The sequence below is a fragment of the Dryobates pubescens genome, chromosome 13 (assembly GCF_014839835.1).
Source record: "Dryobates pubescens isolate bDryPub1 chromosome 13, bDryPub1.pri, whole genome shotgun sequence".
In the NCBI taxonomy this organism is placed as follows: domain Eukaryota; kingdom Metazoa; phylum Chordata; class Aves; order Piciformes; family Picidae; genus Dryobates; species Dryobates pubescens.
Window position 1 is genome coordinate 27,584,095 of NC_071624.1, and position 13,021 is coordinate 27,597,115.

The 13,021-nt window shown below is 47.4% G+C and overlaps 1 protein-coding gene across 2 annotated transcripts in view; it reads right to left on the reverse strand.

The window, feature by feature from the left end:
• Positions 1-13,021, reverse strand: part of SUPT6H (SPT6 homolog, histone chaperone and transcription elongation factor) — a 29,790-nt gene that overhangs the window by 16,510 nt on the left and 259 nt on the right. For both annotated transcript variants that reach the window (XM_054167098.1, XM_054167099.1), the window contains exons 2-12: positions 7,093-7,234; positions 6,459-6,611; positions 6,252-6,322; positions 5,489-5,684; positions 4,736-4,820; positions 4,073-4,346; positions 2,761-2,862; positions 2,126-2,242; positions 1,519-1,608; positions 885-1,027; positions 483-634 (exon numbers count right to left, since the gene is read on the reverse strand). In XM_054167098.1, the coding sequence (XP_054023073.1) occupies positions 483-634; positions 885-1,027; positions 1,519-1,608; positions 2,126-2,242; positions 2,761-2,862; positions 4,073-4,346; positions 4,736-4,820; positions 5,489-5,684; positions 6,252-6,322; positions 6,459-6,611; positions 7,093-7,201 (1,492 nt within the window). In that variant the 5' untranslated portion in view covers positions 7,202-7,234. The remainder of the gene's footprint in view (positions 1-482; positions 635-884; positions 1,028-1,518; positions 1,609-2,125; positions 2,243-2,760; positions 2,863-4,072; positions 4,347-4,735; positions 4,821-5,488; positions 5,685-6,251; positions 6,323-6,458; positions 6,612-7,092; positions 7,235-13,021) is intronic.

Consider the following 13,021-nt stretch of genomic DNA (forward strand, 5'->3'; position numbering starts at 1 on the left):
TCTTTACTGAGGCATCCAGATAGCAGGCAGCAGAGTGTCAGAAGCACAGCAAAGGGATTAAACACCACAGAGTTCCTAAATTCTACCAAGACATCTCAAAGGTCACAGTAGCCTTAAAATTACTCAGGGTTAGAACCCCCCCCTGAAAATGCTATCTTCTCCTCCTCAGTTTCACTGCTTTGCAGTTTTAGTAGCAGAATCTGAGTTGCACATCCAAACACACATCAAGGTGGCTGATCCCTGCTTTGGCCCCTGCCACAAGGGGTGGCATTCAGTCCATCAGAAAGCAGCATCTTGTGTGTCAAACCTTAAACATTTTCAGAGTTGCCTGGAAGACCTGAGGCTAAACTGACACAGAAGCAAGGAGCAGAGATGTTCTGTGCAAACACAAGAGCTTTTCAACAAACTTTCGTACTGTTGTTTTGAACCAGGTTTTTCAGCCAGCCCACAACTAGGAGACTATGAAGTCTGGGAGGACAAACCTTCCTCTTCTTCACCATCCTCCCGGATACGCTTTTGCTTCTTGCGAGCAGCCTTGGCAGCATTCTGCATCTTGGGGATGTCTCTCCCATAGTAGAGCAGGAAGTGATTATACACGTCCTTCAGCTCGTCCATGGACTGCACGTCCTTCAGCCTACGGCATGCAAAGCCAGCATGTTACACTCTGCTTGCAGCTGAGCCATGGTCAGAGCACTCAAGGAACATGCTCTTATACAGGTCAGGCAGAAGGAGAACTTGGGAGTTTGAAGCATTTCTCATTACTGGCTTTTCAGGGAGGCTAAAGACAGTGCACTGCAGTGGCCGGACAGCCTGCGCTCTTTGAGCAAGTTAACACACATTTTAAGGTGTTTTGGAACGAATACAAGGAAGTCATAGCACCATACCTCTCCATGTCAGTAGTATCCAGGGCCCTTATTCCATCTGCCAAGGGCTTATCTGGGTCAGCAGAGATTTGTTCATACTGATAGGCCTGCATCTTCTCAAACAGACGTGTCAGGTTCTGCTTGCGGATCTTCAGCTGGGTCCACTACCATGAGAACAAAATTTTCCAGTGAAATGAGCCACAGCTGTGTGTTATACCCAATTCCTCCCTTCCCAAACAGGGGCTCCCAGGATCTTGGGATATTCATCATATAAAAATGATCATCAAAACCTCCCTCTACAGCCAAGCCCAGATGCGATACGTATGGCAGGTTTCATCTCAGAGATACATTGCATTAACAGAAAAATAAAGTATCAAGCTTTGGATCCACCTGATAGCAGAGAAAGAACCTGCACTCCTCACAGGAAATGTCACTACACAAAAGGAACTCAGTGAAGAGGAAGCACTGGTTTGAACCTTCTTATGTCAGAGGGTTCTTTATGCCCATGTGATAGCAAACATGCAGAAACCTCCCAGAGGCTAAAAATGCAAACAAGGTCTTCACAGCCAGGACAAAAATCTGCTGAAAGTATCAAGCTCAGTTTGAAGACATGTTAAATGTTGATGGGATAACAAGCAGTGAAAACACTCTTCACCTTCTCATCCCACTGCCAGACCCTCCACAGGTCGTTGATGTGCAGCTCTGGCTCCACATACTCCTTTCTGTAGAAGGCGATGAATGGGACCTGGAGCAGAAATGAGACTCATCACCATCAAGCAGGAGATCAAGCTGTTCCTGACAGCCCAGAGTCCAGAGAATGCTTCTGTTCCATTTGGAAGAACAAGCTAATGGGGCAGCAAGCCATATGCTAACTCTGAACACTTTTCCACCAAAGAATACACCACATAGACCAGAAAGCTTCTGAAATATCAGGCAACACCTCAGAGAATAGGCTGAATGCACCAAACGAGGCTCAAGTTACTCTGGAATTCCTCCACCTCATTTAGCATCCATTTGCCCAGGATCAGGGAAGTAAGATGATGGCAGCCCCAATCGGGCCTTAAAAGACTGCATTGCCACAGCTCATGTAAGATAAGCTGCACTTTCCAGGGAAGCACAGGAGAGGCACCAAGATATGGTATCACAGCCCCTTCAAGATTGCTGCCCCTAAATACTCCCAGCAGCACCTTGGCTAATCCTGCCTGGATAAGGAGACAGCAACTCAGACCTTATCTTGGCAATGAAGCAGAGTTGTGAATTACCTCAAAATGTTGATTTCTCATGAAATTCAGGGCTTCTTTAATCTTCTGGATGGTGCTGGGCCCCTTGCGGCTGAAGCTGCTGCTGGATTGTCCACGGTCAAGGTAGTCAGAACTTTCCTAATAAGGAGAAACATATTGTGTTTGGTTGTGTTCCTGAGCTGAGCCCTTGAAACACTAGCCCAGGCTAAGACTGGAAATTGGTGGTCCTCTTAAGAACAGGGGATGCAGGCTTAGCTGCACATTTGGATTTTAGACCACAGAAAAGCATCCCAGCCCTGATTGGCTTAAAAGAAAATAGAATTAGCATTTGGCCAAGGTAATTGATAAATTGATGGTTAAAAGCAGATCATGGCTAATGCTTCTTTAGCCCTAAGTGCAGAGTGGCTCAGAGATCTTTCAACCATTCTTGGGAATTATTCTTGAAACTGCTGTGTTCCATTTTTGATGTGTTCTAGAGATGCAAAAGTGAAGACATGTGCATGTTAAATTTGCTGCTCCATACCAGAAAACCATGAAGAAAGGTACACTGGGCACCACATTCCTCTGAGCACACTCCTAGAACAATGTCTCCAGGCTGGAAATCTGCAGCACCTTCAAGGCTTTTTAGGACAGTAGTCTCAGGCACAGTCCTTTACCTGCAAGGAGATGGTGGGTGTTGCAAATGCATTCCTGTAAATCCAGTCAGCTTCTTCCTCCAGCTCATCATCTTCAGCATTTCTCACTGGGATAGATCGCAACTGTGAAAAGACCACAGGACTGAGCAGATAACACCAGGGCTTGTGCTACCACAACCTGCAAATTATTGTTTGGAGCTGCAGATTGCCTGTGGGCTCTGTTCTACTCATAGGGCTTTCATGAGGACAGCATCTCAATGTCTGCATCTTCTGAGCAAACAGGAAACTTGCATCAGCTCTACACCAGATTAAGGATAGCTAACAGCTCTCTGTGGAGAAGCCTGCAATGGTGTGAAACCTTCCATGATGATCAAATCAGGCTACCCTCACTTCCTACCAGACTTCTGGCCCCTCTGCAGTGACATCTTCTGTTCCAATCCATCTGTGTTTGTTCTAACCTTGCCATTGCTTTTCTTGCTGCACCCATAGAATAATGGAATGAAAACCAAACCCTCTCTGGGCATTTAGTCCCTGCCAGTTCTCCTTCCATCATCCTGACATCCGTGAAGATAACAAACCGTGTGAACAGGCCACATATGGCCAGAAGACCTTACACACAGAGTTCCCTTGTGCAATGCACACTGGCAGGGGGGAAAAAAAGGCTCCTTCTGAAGAGCTGGCAGGCTCAGATGTCTCATTTTACAAAGGAAAGTGACAAGCCTCAGCACAGAATTCCAGTAACATACAGTTAAGCAAGATGAGGAACATGGACTGCTCAGGGAAAACCTGATTACAGGGTAAAATGAAGACAAAAACATGAGATACCAGAACAATTCCTAGCAGCACAAACAGGACTCCACACTGAGATCACTGCAAGTTTCACTCACTTGGATTAAAGTGTGTCACAGAAACACCTTGTACAGAACAGGTACATGTGGGCTGGTGTATAGGTAGCCTAGAAAATCCTAGTTAACCTTCAGTGCCACTGCAGCTTCACTCCTGATATCCAGAGATGTAACTCTAAACACTACTAACAGCATCCAGCATAAAGGACATCTCAGCAGAGCACAACCCCTTGCATCACTCCCAGGAGTGCAACACTGGCACCCAGTGGCCGAAGAGAAACCAAGACCAGCTAAACCTAGGCTTACACAGCTACTTCACAATGTCACCACTACGTCTGAAAGCAGACTTTTAGCCCACACATTTGACAGGTGGGATCTTCAAGTAGGGAAAAAGAGATGCTAGCAGCCAGTTGAGAAGGTCCACCTGCAGGTCCCAAGTCTGCTGTATTCAGTGGAAGATGAAATGCTATTGCACCCACTTCCCTCACCTGGAACCTCTCAGGCATGTCTGTCATGCGGATCTCATTGTCCTGGTCTGTCAGGTGACTGCTCTCCAGCTCGCTGGGTTCATACATCTCAAAGATACTACGTCGGCTGACACGTTTCTTGGCAGCCTTTTTGGGGCGTACACGGGTCTCCCCCTCAGTCTCTTCATCCTCATACTCATACTCCTCCTCCATCTCCTCATCGTACTCATTGTACTTCTCAAACTCATCATAGTCAAAGTCCACACCAAAGATTTCCTGGGCTTCCTGCAAAGCACTGGAAGGCAAAAAATGATTGTTCAGCCCTATGGTCCAGTTCACAAAACATCACTCTAGACACACAGAGAGGGCCAAGCACTCAAGTCTAAGAGTTAGTTTTGCACCTAGACTGACAAAAACATGGATAGGAACACAACTTCTTGAGCTTTCCATGCAAATACTTCTCTTAAGGGACTAGTTTTAGTATCAAAACAATCCAGGGGAATAAAGAAGTTGAGATGTTTAAGAAATCACAGACTAAAAGCTCCATGTTTCAATCTACCCAGTTCCTTTGGGGAAAGAGACCAGAAGTCTCCAACCACAAGCTGAATCACTCTGCAGTTGCAAGAATCAGGTAAGCTGAGCACTCTTTTCAAGGCTCCAGGCCAACTTCCAATCAGTACTTACGCATCTGTGTATCCAGGGAGCTTCTTTCGCCATTTTGGCTTCTTCAGAGGTTGTCCATCGTCATCCACAATGAAGTCATCAATGTCTGGACATTGAGAAACAATTTAGTAGTCAGAACACTTTCATATTCCACTGGTACCTCTGATAAAGTTCAGCTCAGTCAGTGCAATTTTGAGCTTTCACTAAGACTCAAGCTGCTGCTGGCTGTCAGTCTGCTCTGCTACTCACTGCATCTCCTACACCAACCTCAGACATTCCAGGAGTCTGAACCACAAAAACAATCTAAAGCAAACTTCCAAGCACAGGAAAAGCCATTTGGCAGCTATCTACAGCCCAGTGCAATGAGGTCTTGCTGCTTCAGACAGGAGATAGGAATAATTCTTGAAACTTGTTCAGTATGGTACTAGCAGCAGCGAAGGGCTGATGCTGCAGAGAAGTAGGGCAGGTGTGCATTGGGCTACTAGGTACTAAACAGTGCCTTGACTTCTTTACTTTGAAGTATTTTCACTTTGGAGGCAGCTTAGAGGAGACATTCACCACCTCAGCATATGTGTTTCTGGACAAAGCAGTACAGACAAACTAAACCTGTCACTCCAAGACATTTCAGTTCTGAAGACTGTACTAATCAGAGCAGCAAGGGCTTGACCACAGCTATGCTACCGCCTTTGGTTACTTCTAGCTCAAAGTCTTAATTTGGTTCCTGTGCTTTAATCCTAGGACAAATTTTGGATGGAACTGAACATCCATACTCACCAGATTCATCTTCCTCCTCCTCCTCTTCCTCTTCTGGTGGAGCAACAGGAGCTTCAACAGCTTCCCCTCCCTCCTCGCCTTCACCATCCTGAAATATTTCTTCAGCAATGGCTTCCTTCTCATGCTCTTCTTTTCCATAGTCTTCCTCTTCATCATCCTCATCATCAGACATTTTTCGCACACGCCTGAATTTTTGCTGCGAGCAAACAGCCTTGTTAGTGCCCAGAGCTCCCAGCATGGACACTCAAGTTCAGTGTGGTCTCTGCCAGGCCAGAACTGCCCTTCCTCTGCAGGATGAAGCCCCGACCACTGGGCACTGTGCACCCAACATAACCACCTACCAAGAATTGCACCACACCCAGGCCTGTGTAACTTGCATGCTGCCACCATCAATGCCAGCCTGGCTTCATGTGTCTCTGGGAGAGTTAGCGAGGAGCCTCAAAGCCCACAACAGCCTGTGCTGATGCTGAGGTTAGCACCATGCCAGAAAACGTTACTCTAAAATGGCCTCTTGCAAGACTGACTTGCAGAGATGGGAGGAGTACAGCAGGCTTTAGGAACCAGAGGAAAGTGCTTTTGCAAACTGGAAAGCCAGCTTCCAGTTGCCTGGGCAGGGAAAGATCCTCCTCCCTTCAAACACTCAGCTCTCCCTTTCCAAGAGGGCAGAAGCAGACACACCACTCTCTCCCTCCAGGCAAGAGCCCACCCTCCATCGTGCTAAGACACACTACACCATTAACAATGGCAAGGGAGCACAACTCACTCTTTTGACTTTGACACCCAAGTTCTCTTCAATGAGGTCAAAATCATCATCCTCCAGGCGGTCATCAAAAGCTGAGAAGAAAGCAGAGATGAATTACACTCTCCCAATCAAGAAGGTGGCTTTAGCTTACCCAGCCCATGCAGACAGCCAGGACAGAGCGACAGCATTACACTGTGGCCTGTTATGAACTATCACGACAAAACTTACTGCGCTTTCTCTTTTTGTGGCCAACATCATCCTCAGAGTCTCCAGAGTCACTGGCTTCCTCCTCCTCTTCCTCATCATCATCATCGTTGATGAATCCCTTCAGATTACCCTGCTCATCTTGATCATCAAGATTCAGCTCTTCCTCTTCCTCATCTGGGATGGGGAACAGCAAGTGGTAGACATTTACTCATTGGTTATCTGTCTTCTTCTGTGCAAACAGCATCTTCCTTCACACCATCCACACAAAAAGTTATAACTGAATGCTTTTACTGGCACAGAATGGAGCCAGCTGCTCGTGCCAGAATCCCACTTCCTGTCTCATGGTCTCATGCTCTTACTGCAGAGGGAACAGGTGGAGTGGTCACACTAGAAGAACTCCTCTGTTTTACTGTTTACTATGAAATTGTGTGACTGCAAGTACCCCAGGGGTGAAGCAGTGTGTTTTCTACTGGCAAATACAAAAGCCACCTAAGTGCTTTCAGGAAGAGAGGCACTTAAACAGCTGAGATTATCGACTACAGATGGCCCTGCTATTACAGCAGAGTTACTGCTCCATCTGCAGTCATGGGATGTGAAACAGTGCAACAAGGCACACAGACAATCCAGCAAACTCAGAACAAACAGGCAGACTCACCATCCTCATCTTCCTCTACAAACTTCTTGGTTACCCTGGGCACAACCTCCCCATCCTGGTTGTACTCCTCCTCCGACTCCTCTGCTTCACTTTCTACAAAGTCAGACATGGCTGTGGCGTCTCACACACTGCTCCACAGCAGCTGGGGAAAGAGGAGACATCCATCACATCAGCTGAGCAAGCAAAATGCAAGCACTTCCCCCATGTGGGTTTTGGAGAGAAGACAGCTAAGGACAGAGAGTTTCACATTATCTATCAAGGCCCTAAATTACCCAGTGTCCACCTTGCCTGGACATCCCTGTCACCAAAGATTAGGCAAGTGAAGCCAGCAGCCAAGTGCTGCTAGCTCCTGTTAACGCATGTCTCAGTGAGCAGGACAGGACCTGTCACCGCAGCATTTGTTACAGAGCCCAGCTCCCAGCTGCAGCTGAAATGGTGCAGGCAGTCAAACCCCTTCAGCCCCTCCACCTCCTCCCACAAGGCCAGGAAAACAACCCCATGCTGCCACCCATGCTGCATGGTGTCAGGCATGCAGTCCAACTAATTAGGATCTTAATTTGATTAATCCTCTCGCAGTTAACGAAGCCAGGGCAACTCTGAAAAGAGCCTTGAGTTGCCATTGCAGGCTGTTAGCAAGGTTCTGCAGAGCCCCACAGAGGAAACAGGAGAGAGGCCTTGGAGACTGCTGTAGAGCTGGGACTGGGAGCTGCAGCTGCCCAATTCCATTGTCGCACACAGCTGGAGCCAAGGATGGGATGTTCCAGGCCAGGGGTCTCTGTCCAGAGATTAGAAAGTAACAAGACACTACAGAAGCACGGTGTTTTCTACATCCTGAATCTTTGGTTGGATGTTTTTCCCCAACTGGGTATTCTGGCAGCAGTACAAATCAAGGCTAGCACAAAGGAAAGTGTGTGCATAAAGACATGGCTCAAGTTTGGTCTTCCTGAGCCTTCAACCTCTTGTGGTTACAAAACTTGCTGTCACATAGAAATTTTTCAATGGATTTTTTTTTTGGTTTTAGTTCTTTTTTACACACATGAAAACAACAGAAGCTTACAGAAGTCAGCTACAAGAAAAACCAAACCAATTCCTCAAATGGCTGTGAAGATGAAAGCACCAGCCCAGGAAGAAGAACCAGTCTTTGGGAAGGTACAAAACGAAGCTCAGAGGAGGTGTCAGATCTAAAGCCAAAACCTCCATGTTAAATTAAATGTGATGTAATTTAACATCAAAAAAAAAAAGAGAGAAAAAGATGAGAAAAGCATTCTTTACACCAGGGAAGGGTACTTAAAACAAACATGCTTCTAAAAGTTCCCATAATAAATTCCCCACTGCAAACAAGCAGCTGAAGGAAGCAAGCCCCATTCAGGACAATCTCATCAGGGTTTGGTCATGACGCTTCTCATGCATGGGACTCCTTGTTGTGCCCCGAGATCCACACATCTGGTGCACAAACACAAGAACTCAGAGGAAAACAGGGACTTGTTTCCCAGTTAAAGAAAACAACAACAAAGCATGCCAGGCTGATTTTGGATAATCTTTTAAGTCTTGAAACACCACTAGCTCCAAAGTCAGCTGTATCTCATTAAAGAAAGCCCACAACAAAGCCAGGGGGAAGACCTCTGCCAGATTTCAGACACGAGCAGATACCAGCTCGTACTCCTTGGCTGCGGATTACACGGTTGTGGCCAACATCCATTTGTGATGCTCCAGACAGGCAGAAATTGCAGCAGGCCAAAGCTACTGCTTTGCACTCAGACAGGACATGGCTGCTCTGGGTTGGTGCATGAGCACTGTGTGAGCCCCATCCTTGAGAGGACACTATACGAGTTGCACACATGTATTTAAGCATCCTTCTCAGAAATAACACTTGAGAGGGTGGTGCAGAGGCTCATTAAATTCATAGTCCTGAATCAAATGCCCCTGAAGAATTGTGTAACACACAGCAGAGGAACATGAATTATCATGTTCAGCAGCCTGTAGACAACTGTCAACTTCACACCTTCTCATCAATTCTTCTTCTAGAGGTATTCATCAGGATGCATTAGCACACATAAAACCACAGGCTTAGTGGCTGTTCTGAGAGCATCTCCAAGTCTAATAACCTCATATCCCTCCTGTCCACAACCAAACCAGGAATCCATCCAGAAAGCAAGCCCCTCATCACAGCACCATGTACAGTTTTACTGCTCTCTGCCAGCAAAGCACTTTGCTCACAATTTCACCTTTCTTCCTCATCACTTGTTCTACCATTTTCTGGCAATTTCAGTGCATGTCAAATCAAATTTGTCTGGACACAGGGAACAGCCAGGACTTAGGAAACCTGTCTTATTTAATGATCCAGTTGAGCAGGTTCCATACAAGCCAACCACCCACAAAACTGGGTGTTTTCAGGACAGAGGGGATGTCACTTTGCACAGCAAACAGAAGCAAGCGTAACTATTACGAAGGAGATGTTGAATCAGATATGGACTACAGGTGCCTCTCCCACTGTGTCAGAGGGGGCCTTCATTTGAAATAACACAGGAGAAGGAGGCAGACAAAAGACTGCAAACAGCACTAGTGGAGGTACAGAAGCAGGGCCCCTCAAACTCTTAGTCACACAGGGACAACTGCACTCTAGCAACACCCCTTGTCTGGCTTGAACAGGGTTGAAAGACTGAGAACATTGGCCCAGCCAAGCTCTATCATGCTATTTGCCTTTCCTCAGAGCAGTGCAGCAGCATCCCTGTTCCTGGCACACTCCCAGAGACTGCTGCAGCACGGAAGCAAGGACTAAGGTGCACTAGAGCACCACAAAGATAGGGAGACCATGCCCAACTCTGCATGCCTACCTGTACACAAGCAGACAGGCTCCTATAGATTACATATTTGCCCCAAAGGCACCCTACAGTCATTACACACTGGTCAGTGTCATAGAATCATTTTGGTTGGAAAAGACCTTTAAAATCATGAAGTTCAACCATTAACTCAGTACTGTCAAGTCCACCACTAAACCACATTGCTCAGCACCACATCTACAAATCTTTTAAATCCGTCCAGGGATGGAGACTCCAGCACTTCCCTGTCCTGTTCCAGGGCTTGATGACCCTTTTGGGGAAGTACTTTTTCCCTCAAGTCCAAGCTAAACCTCCTCTGGCACAACCCAAGGACATTTCCTCTTGTCTTACTACTTATTACTTGAGAGAAGAGATCAAACCCCACCCCACCATAACCTCTTTTCAGGTAGTTGTAGAGAGCAAGGTCTTCCCTCAGCCTTCTTTTCTCCAGAACAACAAAAAAAATGCAGTTGCCTCAGCTGGTCCTCACAAGACTTGTGCTCTAGACCCTTCATCAGCGTTGTTGCCCTTCTTTGGACACACTCCAGCGCCAGAGTATCCTTGTAGTGAGGGGCCCAAAACTGAGTGCAGTATTCAAGAAGCACCCTCACTAGTGCTGGGTACAGAGGTACAATCACTTCCCTGGATAGATTACAGACAAGGGCAATGCAGCAAGCAGCTCTGCGACAGCACAATGAAGAGCTGGTGCCTCTATGTCAAGCATGGCCTTTCCCACTTGGCAGAGACACCAGAGCAGTTCAGGGCTGAGCAACTACAAGACCTCGGCTTTCAACCAGGGCCATCCACACTGTGCTCAGCTCAAGGGCACAATGGTAATTGTCCAGAGTCCACAAGCTCCTCTTTTAACTGGGATGACCCTGAGCAGGTAAGTCTCTTCATCGGCAGTACTGAAACTGCAGAGCTCTGATAAGGTCAGCAGGAGTGGGCTGGACAGTTTTACTCAGTTCTCATGTCTCCATAGAGAAAAGTTAAGTGGAGGGGAGAGGATTCAGAATGTGCTGCAAGAAGGCTGAGAAACTTGACTCAATTAAAATGCAGAGCCTAAGGAAGCCGAATCTATTCCTTTTGTCAATGAAAGGTTCATGAAATTAGCACATCCCAAGTACATCTACAAAAGACTGAAGCAATAAACGGCTCGTTAAGAAAAACTCCGAGGAACTGCAAAGGTAATGCCTCCATTCCATCCCCTGAAGGGCTCACAATGAAATTATTTTGGATTTCTTTAAAAAAGCAACATCCAAGCCACAGCTGAGCCAGAACATGTGGATTTAAGGCTAATGACTAAGCAACGATCTCCACACTGTGTCCCACCGTAGAATTCAGACAAGATCATATTTACTCTGCTTTTTATTTGACGTTTATGAGCTTAACAAACACATCTGCACTACAACTGATTACCCTCATCAGCATCTTGCCAGTGCCAAGCTCTCCCTCAGAGCCACTCTTTGGTTCAGAGAGGGACTTCTGAAGGGGTGATATCCACGGAGGCCTGCCAGCCCTAATACAGCACCAGCAACACAGAATTTTGTATTTAGCTTCTACAGCTCTTTTACCCATTTCTGAAGTCAGGGCCTAAACCAGATACTCTCACACCTTGGTGCAAAGGGAGCACAGAAGCAAAATGATGAGTGGCGACCAATGGTGCTGTGACAGGGAAAGTCCAGCCAGCCACTGCAGCTGAGGAACTTCCCATACCTGCTTCGTTGGTTTTACTGCTCTCCACTGGTGCCACCACTCGGATGGCAGAACATCCTGTGGCAGACTGCCACAGGTTAATAGCATGTTGTGTGAAAAAGCACTTCCGCCTGCTTATTTTAGACCTGCTGCATCATAATTTCCTGTAAGAAACAGAAAATTGATGTTCCCTCCTCGATTTCTCTGACCTGCCCACATCTTCACGTACCTGCATCATATCTCCTGTCAGCAGGTGAGGAAATAAAGGCTTCACTTGCTCACAAATCTGCTCCTCTGTGCCGCTCCTACTGCCCTTTTTCAGTGCTTCCCCTTTGCAGTGCACCCCTTTAGAGACAGGCTAACCAGAACTGTCAGCAACAGTCAGGGCACAAACTGCCAACAATTTATGTGGCAGTGTAATAATATTTTCTGTTTTGTCCTTTGCTTCTTTAAAATAATTCCAAAGTATCCTTTTTAGGTAACAGCAGGGTGTTGACGCTGTAAAAGAATCAATTGCTGAGACACCAACAGCTCTCTTCTGAACAGCAAAAGCTGATATAAAGCCAATTGCTGCAGTGTTTGTCACCTTCATTGCACCCACTGCTGCCATATCTCCCCCACCACACTACACTCAGTATTATCTGGGCTCTGCAACTTCCCACGGTCTAGTTTAGCTATCCTAATACCTTAAGGTTAAATTTTTCTTCTCTGCATCACCACATACAGGAAAGAAAAAAATCCTCCACAATAACTTCACTTTGCTCTGAGCAAAAATCGCCCATCCCTACCTTTTTGGCCACCCTTCAGTCAGTTATTAATCCCCGCAGCAGCCTTCCCAGGCTTTTCATGAAGGACCACGTCCGACGTTTGCCAATCTAGCCACACTGCCCCAGGAATTACACGTACCGAGGCGGGGCGATCTGGAAGGTCAACGAACCTGATAAACAAAGCTCTGACTCTTTTCAACCCCCTCCAGGAAAGTAGGCGACGCTCTCCATGTCCATCACCTCCCACCTCCAACCTCTTCCTACAATGTCAGCAATATTTCGCGGCCGTCTGCTTCGCTGCGGTCTCTGCCACAGGGGAGCGGGGCCCGCTCCGACGGCCGGGGTTGGGGTGGCGACTGCGGCAGCCCCCAATCTCCGGGGCAACAGTCCCTCACGAAGCAGTCCAGCGCCTCGCCTGCTCCCCAAGCCCGGGTCACCCCGCTGCGGCACGGTCCCAGCTGGGGTCTCCGCCCCAGAAGCCACCACCAGCTACCATCAGTCCCACCCGTTGCCAGCAACCGGGACCGGAGGGGCCGCCACTGCCGTCATCACTCCAAACCGCGGCCTCCGACCCACCCCGACACTAAGCACCGGGACGTCCCTACTGCCCTTACCGCCCCCACCGAGGCCCAGCTCCGCCGGAGCTTC